This window comes from Pteropus medius, unplaced genomic scaffold, assembly GCF_902729225.1.
Source record: "Pteropus medius unplaced genomic scaffold, Ma_sr-lr_union100, whole genome shotgun sequence".
NCBI lineage: Eukaryota > Metazoa > Chordata > Mammalia > Chiroptera > Pteropodidae > Pteropus > Pteropus medius.
The window spans coordinates 1,039,057-1,053,126 of NW_024356335.1; the positions used below are offsets into that span (position 1 = coordinate 1,039,057).

A 14,070-nucleotide genomic window follows, 5' to 3' on the forward strand; every position below is an offset into this window, starting at 1 on the left:
GGTCCCCACGGAGCTCATTAACAGCAGCAAGGCCCAGGCGGGGGCTGGGCGGAGGGATAGGCCCAGAGATCCCCTGTGGGGAGGCCTGCCCTACCCCCCTGTGGAGCTGGGGACTGGGGGCAAGAAGAGGGTCGCTCCCTGAAGAGGGGGCAGGGCAGTTTCCATGGATCCCCTTCGGAGTCATTTTCTGTTCCCCTTTAAATTGCTGGAACCCTGGTCTTCACTCTGGGTACTGTCAGTGGGATGCAGCCCAGGTGGAGGACTTGGGTGCCTGTGGCAAGGGGCCCATAAGGAGGTTGTAGCCTTTTGCCGACTGCTCTAAGGTTAGGGACCCGACCTGCATCCTGCAAATTCTTTCCGCAGGGGGCTACTCCCACCTGGGCAAGGGGAGGAGTAGGCCACTGGGAGAGCGGGAGTACTTTAAAGATAGTGTTGCCAGATAAAATGCAGGACACCCCGTTCAATTTGAATTTGAGGCAAAAAACAAATAAATTTTCAGTGTAAGTGTATCCCGTGCAATATTTGAATTTTAAATAAACAACGAATAATTTTTTAGTATGAGTGTATACTATGTGATATTTGAATTTTAGGTAAACAACAAAGAAATTTTTAGTATAGGTATGTTCTGTGCAATATTTGAGACATACTTACACTACAAATTTTTTCATTGATGACTTGAAATTCAAATTCAACTGGGCAACTTGTATTTTTATTTGCTAAATCTGGCAGCTCTATTGTGGGCATGCGATAGGGCATGAGATTTAGTCCCAGTTGCCCATTTTTGGGGGACCGAATTAATCTCTCATGAGGTTTTCCCCAAAGTAAGACCTTATGTGTGTAATGACGAGGGGATCTTGGAGAGGGATCCCGTGTGTCCCAATCAGCTGCCAGGTTGCCAAGCAACTACTGAGGCTGAGGTTTCCACCCCTGTCCCCTACTCCTAGTGCCTTCCAGGCACTGGCAGCCAGACCCCAGCTGGGCCCCTTCTGGTTGGGGATGGGTTCCCCAAAGAGTCATGCTTCATCTTTGCCTGCCTTGGTGGTGTAGTGGAAAGAACAGGCAAGGACTACAGTAATGAATCTAGGCTCAGCCGTTACCGTGTGCACGTGGCTTCATGTCTCTTAACATGAGTTTCCTCATCTGTAGAATGGGATGAATAGCAACAGCCACCCATTGAGCAAAGGCATAACCCTAGGTGTTGAATACATGTTAATTTCTTCCTCCAACTTTCCCTTTCCAGTTAGAACTCTACCAGTCTGTGAGATTTGCAAAGATCGCTTAACTTCCCTGCCTCGTTCACCCCATTTGTAAAACCGGGAAGCAACTGCCCCACAGGGCAGTGGTGAAGATTAAACTGCAAAATACAATTTCTGATCTTCAGGCAAATGCCTTTGGCCCAGGGGAATCATACAGTACTTTTGGGTGTAGAAACTGATAAGGACGAAATGAAAGCCAGTGGAGAGATTCAGAGACTTCCAGGTGCCTGCTCCAGGCACAGTGCGGGGAGACTGGTGACAACCCCCTCTTTAGGGAGTGCAGAGGGAAGCAGAAAGAGCGTGGTCTCTGGAGTCTCTGTGCTGCTGGGTCCTCAGTCAAGTGACTTCCTTCTCTGAACCTCAGTTTCAACGTCAGTAAAAAAGGCAAAGATACTGCCTGGCTCATAGGGTTCTTTTGAAGATTCAAGGAGAACGTTCCTGTAAAGCACATCACGTGGAGCGGAATAAGCCATCAACAAGTTGTAGCCGCTGTTGTTATTATTCGTGTTATTATTATCGTAACATGGCGGCTCGGAATGGGTTTTGGATTCTCCTAGAGCTGCGTTGGAATCCAGCATTTCCTAGCTGAGTGGCCCTGGGCGGGTCACTCTCCCCGGGGCCTCAAATTCCTCTGTAAATCTATAACATGAGGATAAAATCTCTGAGTGCAGTGCGGGCACGCAGTGTGGTACGGAGCTAGAAACTCTGGGTGGCGGGTGGGGTGGGCGTGGACTAGGCAGTGTGTGTGTGGGGGGCGGGTCAGGAGGTTCACCTGCCGCCTCTGCGTCCCCCTCCCCAGCGCTGAGCTGCAACGAGAACGACGCGGAGCACCTGGACCGCGACCAGCCGTACCCGAGCAGCCAGAAGACGAAACGCATGCGCACCTCCTTCAAGCACCACCAGCTTCGGACCATGAAGTCTTACTTTGCCATTAACCACAACCCCGACGCCAAGGACTTGAAGCAGCTCGCGCAAAAGACGGGCCTCACCAAGCGGGTCCTTCAGGTTAGCTGGGACCAGGTTGGGCGTGGGGACATCTGCATCCGCCAAGATCTGGGGCGGAAGTCTTCTGCCGGCCGCAGGCCTGGGGAGGACCTTCTGCCCTGTCTGCCTTTCTCTTTGTTTACTGCTCCCGTTCTCTTTCTCCATCTCTTCCGTCTGTCTCTATTCGTATATCAGTCTTTCCCCCACCCCAGCTTTACATCTTCGCTCTCCTTCAATTTTTGTCTCAATTTTTTTTCCGTTTTGCGTGTGTACCCCTCTGTCCTCTTTGTCTCCACACCCAGTCTCTTTCCTTTCTAATAAACAATTCTTAGTTGCTATTTATTCAAGTGACATTCAAATATGTTCATGTTGTAAAAGGTTCAAACATTTCAGATAAATTCAGTGTCCCCCTCCCACCCCCAACCTTGGCCCCTCATCCCAGGAGGCCCATTCAAGCAGCTGCTGCTAACCAGTACTTTCTGCTTCTTGCTCCTCACTTGCCCCTCTCTGGTTTCTCTCTTTCTTTCTATTTCTCTCTAGATTTTTCTTCTGTCTCTTTGTTGTTTCTCAGACTCTCCCAGAAGCAAGGTCTGGTGAAGGGAGCGCATGTGGGCAGATCCGTGGGGTGGGCCCGGGGGCCTCTCCCAGGTCTGTCCGCAGGGAGCTGGAGGAAATACATAGGCACCTCTGAAATTGGGCAGAATTGCGCTTGTTTATGAGGGTACTTTCTCGATGGAGAGGATCCAGAGCTTTTACCAGATTTCCAAAGGGTCTGTTCATCCCCCCAAAGATGTTGAAAAGTTCAGTGCGGGGAGTCCCAGGATCCTACATGACCTTAACTCATGGCTGAGCTTTGGGCCACTACTTCTCAACTCTTCAGCTCCTCCTTTTACTTACTGGGCAAATCACTTCACTCTTCTGAGCCTGTTTCCTCGGTGGTGTGAAACAGACACAAAAAATTATCTAATCTTCAGGCTTATTGGAAGAGCCACTGAGACAACATTATGAGCCTACCACAGTGTCTGACACTTAACTGCCCAGTGGATGGTGGCTAAGAATAACATTAACTAAATTGATTGACTAACTGATATTAACTAATATGAATCATTTTTCTGGTCGCTGGACCTCAGCGTCCCCATTCATACAATGGTAAGGTGGGAGACTATCTCCCTTTATGGCAAGTCTAACCAGTTTATTCCTCAGAACGTGGTTGTAGGGATAACAATGCACATTTCTGGGTAAGAAAATCAACATATCAAGTAATTTGACTATGGCCTCAAAACAGGAGGGGAAGTGCTGGCCAGTCTGACCCAACCTCCAGCTCCAGGTCGTGCGGGCTTGAGGGTGGGTTGGGGGCAACACGAAGAGAGTGATGGTGATGAAGGTGATGGACAAGAAGGGCTGCGCTGCTGCCCTAAGTTTTTCTGCGAATCTGTCAGGAAAAAAAAGAAAGCAAGCAGTTTGTGAGTGACAGCGGTGGCGGGATGGAACTTGACGCGGGCGAGGGTCTGCAGATCTCGGGACCCGGGAGCCGGGCCCGCAGGCTAGCTTGGCCCGGCTGCCCCAACCTCTGAGCACCCCGAGCGGGTCTGGGACAGTTTGGTCTCAGGAGGCTCTGAGACGTAGCGAGGGACGCGAGGACTGGCCAATGGGGTGCTGATGCGCCTCTCTGGGCCCGCCCCCGGCCCTGGCGCTCTGGCGCGGGTCCTGCCCCTCCCTCCGGTTTGAGTCCGGTTTGCCAGCGGGTCCTTTAGGCCTGGGCTCAAGCAGACAGACGCCCTGGTCTGGGCTCTCCCTCGTCTGTTTCCCTCGGACTTTAGCTTCTTGGAGTTAGATCCCCTCAGTTCCTCGGCCCCAGGCGATTTCAGACTGAGGATCCCCTGCTGCCACATTTTCTCTGGTTAGTAGGAAACTTTGTTCCTTCGCTTATCTAGATGCTCCTCGAGTCAGGCCCTGGAAGCAGGCAAGGGTGGGAGCAGGGACTTGGAGTTGGGCAGAGCTGGGTTCAGGAAGACCTGAGTTTGGTTCTGCTCCTCCACTTGCCGGCTATGTGTCTTGGGACAAATCAGTTACTCTCTCTGAGCCATAGCTTTCTCATCTGTAAAATGGGCACCGTTAGGGTACGAACCTCTCTCCCAGTCCTCTGGGTTAAATAGAGCACGTGCCCACAGCTGAATCTCCATCTGGAGGGAGAAGCCAGTCTCTGCTGGCCTTGGCGAGGCTCGGTTACCTGATTTCGTAGCAAATCGGATGTCTAGCATAGTTATCTCCCATTCTTTCATCTGACCAAATATCTATTGGCCCCAGGCCCTGGGGGCAAAGAGATGAATGAACCACAGTCCTGGTCCCGAAGATATTCACCAATGAGGTGTAGAGACAGACCTGTATTCAGTTTCCCATAGTGTGATAGGTTGGGGTGAGAGTTCTTTGGGACACCAGGGGAGGGATCAGCTACCCTATGTGAGGAAGGATTCTCCTGAGGGTCCTGGGTGGATGCTTGCCCTGTCCCCTCCTTCCCTAGAATCCTGAGCCAGGGCCGCTCACACCTGCATTACTGTTCTACCACAGGGACTACCACAGAAAGGCCAGGGGCATGGGACTAGTTCAGGGAGAAAAACACTGACCGTTATTGTGTGTCTACTAATCAATAAACGTTTATGTGCTCTACTATGTGTCAGGTACTTTGAAAGGCCTATGAAATACATTTGTTCATTGACAGTCCTCACTGTTAGGTGTCATGATCCCTGCTCCCTCACTGAACAAATGAGAACTTTGAGGCCCCAAAGATTTCCACTTGCCCCCAGTCACACATTTGCTGGGAAGTAGCAGAGCTGGATCCAAATCCAGGCTCATCTGATCAGGGGGCATTGCTCTTTTCTCCCCTAAGCCAACCCAGCAGTGACTGCCTCTGGGTGTGAGTATCATCTAGGGCCTGCGCGTCATTGTGGGTGGGCGCAGCCATACCTGTAAGGCTACCAGACCACTTCCCTCCTCTCAGACCTCCAAATCCCCTGCACAAATCCTTAGTGTTCCTTAACAGCACAACCGCTTATGATTAGGCAGTAGTTTGCAAAGCATTGTCTTTCCAGCCACTCGTCTACCTTTTACCTTAATATATTCCTGTCCATTTTGTAGATGAGAATCTTAGGACATAGTGAGATGAAGTTTATTTGCTTGAGGTCACAGCGGTGTGATTTGGGTACTTTAACTTTTCCTCTCTGAGCTGGATCCCTTATCTGTGAAATGGAGATGATAATAGTTTGGACCCTGAGGATTCCTGAGGACTGAGACAATGAATGGGAAGGCTCTGGCGTGGTGCCTGCTGGTACGAAGTAGGTGCCGGTGAAATGGTTCCTCATCACTAGTCTACACCAGCTGAGTGGTACTAGGCCTTGGGTGCCCCCTGCAGGTTGTGGCCCCGATCAGCCCTTCAGAGAGTGCCTGGCAGGGACAGGTTGAGGTTGAGGCTGTGTTCCCAGAAGTGGTTGATGTGAAGGGAGGGTGTGTGTGTGTGTGTGTGTGTGTGTGTGTGTGTGTGTGTAGGGGGTTCCAGTCTGTTACGGAATCTGTAATGCGTAAGTACCACGAACGTGGTAATCCTGGGATGCAGTATCTCTGCTGGAATTTGAGTCAGCTGATGTGAAGTCCAGACTCAGCTCTCCCACTTACTCTCCGAGTGATCCTGAGCAAGTGACATAACCTCTCTGAGCCTCAATGGCCTCAGCTATATAATGGAAGAAATAATAATACTTCACTAGGTTGTCACAACAAGGAGATAAAGTGTAATTTATAAAGTATATTAGGGACTCGATGTACATTAATTTCATGCACATTTACATAGCACGGTTCAGTCTACCAGCCTCTTTTGCACACACTTAAAAAGTGTAATTATCTTCATTTTGCAGATGAGGAAACTGAAGTTCAGAGAGGCTAGGACCCTTGCCCCGAGTCTTACAGATAGTAAGTGATGAAGCTAGGAGTCAAGTCCAGATGGGTCTGATTCTATAGCTCTTTGCAATATAGCAGGGTGCACAGACTGGTTCCCCTACCTTGGATCTAGCTGCAGAATGCGGCAGGACGGAAGGGGGAGGGGGAACGAGAGGGTCAGAGATGCCATGTCTTGGTAGGAAAGCAGGAATCCTATTGTAAAGCCCTAAATGCATACAGAGTGCTCAAATTTGTCATCTTCAGCAGCATGACAACCACAATACTGACTTTCCATCGGTGGGCAAGGTGACCGGGAGACAGAATGGCCCCTTGGACAGAGGTCCATTAAGACATTAAGCTTTGCAGATGCTTGGAGACCGTTTGTCAGCACATCCTGTCTCCCTGAGTTGCCTTCTTCCTGGGGGAGGGCCAGGAAGGCAGACTGTTAAGATGTTCTGGACTTGGGGAGGGGGCGGTGAGCTGATTGATTTGGATGGGTGAAGGTCTCCTTAGGAGTTCCTGGTGTGCCTTTGAAAGAAAATACATTGTAACCACCAAGAGTTTAAAAACATTTTTCAGATGTTGAGTTAGTCATCATTAATCCCTGTGAGAACTCAGGAGCTGAGAACGCTGGCTTTCCTCTGTTCACTCGCTTATTCGACAAATACGCTGGCCTTCTGCCACGTTCTGGGTGGGGAGGGAGGCACCGAGGACCGAGCCATGACCTAGACAGTGAACAGAGCCCGCTGGAACGTGCACTCCAGAGGGGACGCAGAGGTGTAAGAAGGTGTTGTGGAAATAACTAAAACAGTGAGATGATTAGTCTCTATATGTGAACTATCTCATAACAAAAAATATTTTTTAAATGATTCCAGGACCAAGTAAGTTTGGGAGATGTGCAAGGCTGACCATGCCTTTTGTCCTGGAGATCAGAGCACATCAACATTAAGACACTGAGAAATGGTGAGGAGATTCAGTGTGGTCTGCTCTAACAGCTCCCACATTTATGTGGCCACAGAACCCTTGCTTACGTCTCGAGAAAAATAAAATGGAAGTGCTAGACAGGATGAACACAGGGCTGCAATGAAAGCATGTGACATGGTGACCCGGCTTGGTAAAGGAGGTAGTCAGGAATGCCTTCCCTGAGGTGCGGTTTAAACGAGGGTCAGTCGCTTTGAGGTGCTTTGAGCCTCAGCTTCCCCACCTGTAAAATGGGGAAAGTGAGCATTGTTCCGCCTGTCGTTGGCACAGGGCAGTGGAGAGTATGTGATCTAGTCACAGACGGTTGAAGCTGGATGGAATTTCATAGGTGATTTAGCCTGAATCTGGTATTTTAGAAGGGAGGAAGCTGAAGCACAGAGAGGTGGAGTGACTCACCCGACACCCCACAGCAAAGCAGTTGTAGTGCTGGGGCCAGAACCAAGGGCTCGTGATGTCCAGTCCAGTGCTTATTACTTTCAGTTCCTTAAAGCTTTGCGTATTTTTATAAAATAATAGAGCTATCCTATAGACAGGTTAGAAAAATAGGGGATAAATCACCCACGTAAGAGCATAGGAAACCGAGAATCCAGGTGCACAGTTTGGAAGCAGTGAGTAAGGACCCAGCCTGCCGCGTTCACATCTCAGCTCCATCTCTTTGGTTGGGCCCCGTGCCTCAGTTTCCTCACCTTGCAATAATATTAGTGCTTACCTTGTAAGGCACTGTTACAAGTTAATATGTGTAAAATGGTTAGAACTCCGTTTAGACAATGCCTGACACATAGTGAGTAAATAATATTTGTCATTATTTTTGTTATGAAGTTTCAATACCAGAGGACATAATTTTTTCATTCTTTTTTCTCGCATAACATTTGTCATAAGACATTTCCTCTTCAACTGGGTGGAGTGGCTGTGTTATGACTTTCCTTGTCCTGTCTGGTCAGACACTTTGGATACAGCTGTTAGTTTTGATGTTATTAAAAAAAAAAAATGCCACAGTGGAGGCCACCGGGCACGAAGCTTTTGTCTTTTGTCTGGTTTCCTTGTCGACCCAGGAGGAGATTTGTGAGGCAAAACACAACCTTCAGGGCCAGCTGGTGCCTGAGGAGAGGACACGTAGCAATGTGGGCTTCCTCATCCACCCAGGACTTACTGGGGTGCCCTGTGCACCAGGCCAGGCACTCCCCTCAAATGAAGAGAGAGGGCTGGCAGTTTCAGAAGCTGGGTGGGGAGAGCAGATCACTTCCTTTCTCATTGCAGCTGCCCTAGAATCCCAGCCTGTCCGAACCCCCAAGAGGCCATAGAGCTCGTGTGATGTGGTCTAATGCTCTTGTTGTACAAGTGGGGAAACTGAGGCAGGCCCAGAGGTAAGGGGCTCACCTGAGGTCACTTGGCTGGTCAGGAGCAGAACCAGAACAGAAACTCCATACTGTGCTCTTTCCACCGCACCACAGTTACTTCTCTGTTCATTCATTCATTCATTCATTCATTCGCTTGCTGACTCACTCAGGAGCATGTGGTAGGGAGACCATGGACGTTTTATGGCAGATAACCCTGAATTCCTAGATTCCAATCTCAGCTTGGCCTCTGTTTGACCCTAGGCGGCCTTCACTTCCCTGAGCCTCTCTGGCTTTAAATCTGTAAAACGGTGATAATGATCCCCCTACCTGGCTTATCATGGAGATTGCCTGTGACCATGCATGGTAGAGGGTGACATGATGCCTGGCACATAGTAAGAGGTCCTTGAATGTTGTGTTGTTATTACTATTAACTCAATGCGTATTACTCATTCTTAACCTTTGCCGGTCCCTGTGCCATGTCCCCAGGAATATGAAGATGACTCAGACAGGGTCCCTGCCCCAACAACCACCCAGGAGGGGACTTTTTGAAATACCTGGGAGAGAATTCTGGTGAAGCCCCGCTTAAGGTGAAAAACAAACCCAACACAAAACCCCACAGCAGCCACCTTTTAGGTAGAGTTGTTGATTTTTATCCACCAGATTCCCAATGCCTCTGATCTAGTAAAGCAGAAAAGGCACTTGTGGAAGATGGTGTCATTGTTTACAAACCACTGTTAAGGGCGACGATGGAGAAATGGCAAATAGCCAGCAGCTAACCGGTTCCAGTACTTCCCAAGGGCTTGGAGCCCCAGACCCAGGAGCCACGTGCCACCACCGGGGTTCCCCGCTCGAGCTGCCTCTTTGATAGACACACAGGCCAGGACAGTGGCAAAGGGTGGCATTAAGGCTCCAGCCTTCCTCATCCGACCTGCCATGGGACCGGGGAAGTCACCTCCTCTCTCTGAGGGCCTCTGGGGCTTTTTGTATCTGTTTTCTCCATCGGCCATTCCTGGGGTTCAGCCAGACACAGAGTCTCAGCCCTGTAGATTCCTGCAGGCTGGGCAGGGAAGGGCCTTCCACCCCGAGAAGAGCACGTGAAGGGTGGGTTAGAAGCACTGGGCTTATCTGCAGGCCTCCAGAAGAGGTGATGGGCTTGCTCTGGGCTCGAGGCCAGGGGAACTGTGCTTTCTTCCTGGGAAGATCCAGCGTGCTGGGGAGAGAGCTTTGTTTCTCGACTTCCCGGGGTCTGTGTCTCCCTCCTCACTCCGAGATTCTCCCGGCTGTGCTTTTAATTGAACCCAAATTGTATCAGGCCACCAAAAAGGCAGTGTGAGGCCACAGGCCCCTGTAGTTGGGGTGGTCCCCAGGGGAGGGTGGGGTCAGGCGTTGGCCCATACACGCCTGTTTGAGACACTGTGAAGACAGGCAGATGCAGGCACATCTGGAAATACGCAACTGGACACCCAAGAATCTGCAGAATCCCCCAAGGCCCTGTGTTTTATAGGGAGGCTTCTGGCGGGTGTTTTCCTCACGCAAAGGGAAGTGAGGGGGCCCTGCCTTTCAGGCTTCTTTCTTTGAGAGATACAGCGCCCCAACCCGTACCGTCGCCTGGATTTCCTAGGCCTTTCCCAATGTACTTCGAGGACCCTTGGGTATAGCTGGGTAGCTCTGTGCAGTTAGATGGCTGGGCATACTGGTGGGGGGTGGGGGTTTGGTCTGTGTTGATGAGTTTCTGTGCTCATCTTCATGAGTGTGTTCAGGCTTGTGTGCAAAGGTATGGATGCGTGTGTGTATCTGTGCTTCAGGAAAAATGAAAGTAAACCCTTATTCTGTCTCTCGGGTATTCGTTTCATACCAAGCTCAGTTCCAACTGTGTAACCCACCCCACCTCCCTCATAAACGATGCTGGGACGTGGCCAGTTGAGAGAGGGAATCCGCAGGTCACAGCCTCCTTGGCCTCACTTTACTCTGGCAGCTGTCCCTACTCTGCCCACCCGTCCCTAAGACCTGACACCCAGTGGTCCAGGACACCGGTGGCTTCAGCTGATGGTGCCGGGGAGTAGGATCCATGTCTGCTTTCTCTTAGTAACTCCTTATCGACTGACTTCTGTCTCCTTTACACCATTCTAGTATTTCCCAGACTTAGTGTCCATGAAGCGCTTCAAAAATTGTACCAACAAGAATTCGTGGCATCTATTGCGTGCCTAAAGGCGACTGCTGAAAAAAACGAACCTCTCAAAATTGTGAAAAACAATCAGGATTGGGTTTGCACCAACCTCCCAGAACAGCGCTGTCCAAAAGAAATGCAACATGGCCACATACGTAATTTTACATTTAAAAATTTCTAGCAGCGACATTAAAAAAGCAAAAAGAACCTGGTAATATTAATTTTAAGAAAATATTTTGTCAAGCTCAGTATATCCAAAAGGTTATCATTTCAACATGTAACCTGCATAAAGATTATTATTGAGATAGTCTACCACCTTTTTTTCGTACTAAACCTTCAAATTGGTTGTGTGTTTTCACCTACAGACTAGCCACATTCGGGCTAGTCACATGTCAGGTGTTTAATAGCCACATGTGGCCAGTGGCTATGATATTGGAGGGGGTCGCTCAGCTCCAGAACCTTCTGACAGACAGTCCTAGCCCATGAGAGACAAGGAAATTTTTATTTTATTAAGAGAAAAATATTGTCAGCCCTAATTTTCCTCCCGACCCCCACCCCCCTCCCATCCCTCACCCCCCTACCGCCCCGCAAAACATTCCATCTCACCCCACACAGGTCTGGTTTCAGAACGCCCGGGCCAAGTTCAGGCGCAACCTCTTACGGCAGGAAAACACGGGCGTGGACAAGGCCACGGAGGCGGCGCTGCAGACGGGGACGCCGTCCGGGCCAGCCTCGGAGCTCTCCAACGCCTCGCTCAGCCCCTCCAGCACGCCCACCACCCTCACGGACTTGACTAGCCCCACGCTGCCAACTGTGACGTCCGTCTTAACTTCTGTGCCTGGCAACCTGGAGGGCCACGAGCCTCACAGCCCCTCACAAACGACTCTCACCAACCTTTTCTAATGACTTGCGCTCCCCTCCCCCCCTGCCCCTGACCCCACAATTTCTTTAAAAAAGAAATTATCTTTAGTTGAATTCCAAGTGTATTTTAAAATAGAGGCTTTGAGCAACTAACTAACCACATTTTAGGATCTCGCCTGGAAACAGAGGAAAAAGAGAACTGCGTGTCCGGCTCACGAAGCGGTGTGGACCGAGGAATTACTTGGAAGATCTATCGCAACACAACATTTGTGTCACTGTACAGTTTTGTGGACTGAGCGAGGAGAAACAACGAATAATTTAAGTTGGCTAGAGCTTCTGTATTTTCAAAGACTGCCACGTGCCTTAGGAACACTGTTTTATCTCCATGCTTTGGATGACCTGTTCATTTTTCTCTCCCTCTTTTTCTCTCTGTATATTTATGACCAGAGCAAAAATGTAAAAGTTTGTTACTTTGAATAGTCCCAAAAAAAGAAAAAAAAAAAAAAAGGAAAAAAATCAAACCCCTTCCAATGGTCGCTTTGTTGTTTTAGAATTTTAAGGTGGAAGTCTGTTCGAATATCAGAATTTGTAAAATCTAACCAGTAATAAAACCACTTATTGAAACTAGTCGGTGCCGCTGCTGTCTAGTGGGCTGTGAAATTCATAGGACTTAAGAGTCTTACTGAAATCTACAGATAAATTCCAGGGTCTTCCTTATGTGTCTATACTATTTATTTATAATACTTTATAAATATTTATTTATAAAATTCATGGGACCCTTTTTCTGTGCCAGGCTTTTGGGACAAGTTGGTACAAGGAATTTGGAGTGGAGGCAGAGACAGACAAGAGATAATCTTAAGACAGCGTCATATGTGCTTAAAGCCTGGACTGACTCACTTTTTGAAATGTTACACACACACACACACACACACACACACACACACCCCACTGTTGTTGCTAGTTAATCCCTGGCAAATAGTAAAAGATCAATAAATTTTTTGGAAACTTTGAAATTGATATATAACGTGCATAAAGTGCACATGTCTGAAATGAACAGCTTGATTACTGTTTTCTAGATGAACACACCCACGTAACCCCCAACCAAGTGAAGATATGTCATTATAGCACCCAGAGGGCTCCCTTGGGCCCCCTCTCAGGTAACCCCTCCCAAGGTAGTACCTAACCTGACTTCTAACACCATGGGTTAATTTTATTTGTTTTTGACCAATACATTTTTGCTGAATGAATTCAGAACTGCCCAAGGTTGGCCAACCTGCCTGGGGTCAGGCACGATTTGAATGGGGTCTGTCTGCCTCCAGACTCCAAGCGCTCTGCCTCAAGCAGACATATACGTGTCACACATATATAGTCACATGTCCCAGCACGGGGGTTAAGAGCCTCAACTTTTCTACCTGTCAAATCAGGTGCTAGAATCTGTACCTCATCGATGACCGTGTGAGAGAAGGCGAGCAGAGAGCCTGGCCTGCTGATAGGCCACAATGCCAGGTCCTTCCAGGGACTCACCTGTGTGCCCGGACACACGTGCACTCTGAGGCACTCATGTGTGGGGAGACCACAGACTGAGATGCTCACACCCAGACAGCCCCATGCAAAGACACACACATGCAAATTCTCACAGACAGACATAAACAGGCCCAGACGCTCACAAATATATCTAGACAGACACTCGGACCGCCCCGCCCAGGGAGTCCCGTGCACAAACCCAGATGCCAACGTTTGCAGGCGCTCAGACACCCCCGCACAGCTTGCCTGTGCCCCTTGCTCAGGCCTGGACAGAGCCAAACCCGATCCCTATCTCATCTGTCAGCAATGCCACTCAGACGGAGCAGACCCTGGAATGAGGCCCGGGGGTCCCCCCTGCCCCCCAGCGCCTACATGGGAGCAAGTTTAGAAGCAGAGCCTGCTGTTGGGCCAGGGAGGGGGCACTAGATGGAGGCACTGTGGAGGAGGCATTGCCCTTCACCCAGCCAGGGGCTTTGAGACAGGCACACGAGACCGAGAGACTCAGAGAGAGTGACAGAGACAGGGAGATGCGGGAGAGGCAGAGAGAGAGCGGCAGAGTCTGGGAGAAAGAGCAGAGCACTGAGACAGAAAGGGACGGTGACAAAGATACACGCAGACTGAGGGAGACAACAGCGGTGACACAGACATAGGGCAGAGAAAGGCAAAAAGACAGCAGACGGAAATGGAAAAAGACGAGAACAGCGACAGGAGGGAAGAGGCAGAGGGACGAGGAGAAAGGGCTAAGGACAGAGATTAAGAGACAGTGTCAAAGACCCGGGAGGAGAAATGATGAAACAGAGAGAGACTGAGATGAAGAAGAGAAGACTTAGAGATGAAGGGACATCCTGGGACTGATGCAGAGACGGAGAGAGACCAAGACAGAGGCTGGTAAAGAGTCACTCCCAGGGAAAAGGTGAAACCAAATGACAAACAGAAATAGGAGACCCAGACTGACGACGAGACAGGCAGAGGAAAGCAGGCAGTCGGTGGCCAAAAGGCTGAGGCTGCCAGCCCGGCTCTGTCCACTGGCGAT

At 49.7% G+C, this 14,070-nt stretch overlaps 1 protein-coding gene across 2 annotated transcripts in view; it reads left to right on the plus strand.

The window, feature by feature from the left end:
* Positions 1–12,140, plus strand: part of LHX2 (LIM homeobox 2) — a 29,796-nt gene extending 17,656 nt beyond the window's left edge. Inside the window, exons 4-5 of one of the 2 annotated variants that reach the window (XM_039861435.1) lie at positions 2,056–2,261; positions 11,268–11,975. In XM_039861435.1, the coding sequence (XP_039717369.1) occupies positions 2,056–2,261; positions 11,268–11,555 (494 nt within the window). In that variant the 3' untranslated portion in view covers positions 11,556–11,975. Of the gene's footprint in view, positions 1–2,055; positions 2,262–11,267 lie in introns of both variants that reach the window. The other variant, XM_039861436.1, reaches the window with a different exon arrangement.
* The last annotated feature ends 1,930 nt before the right edge of the window (positions 12,141–14,070 follow it).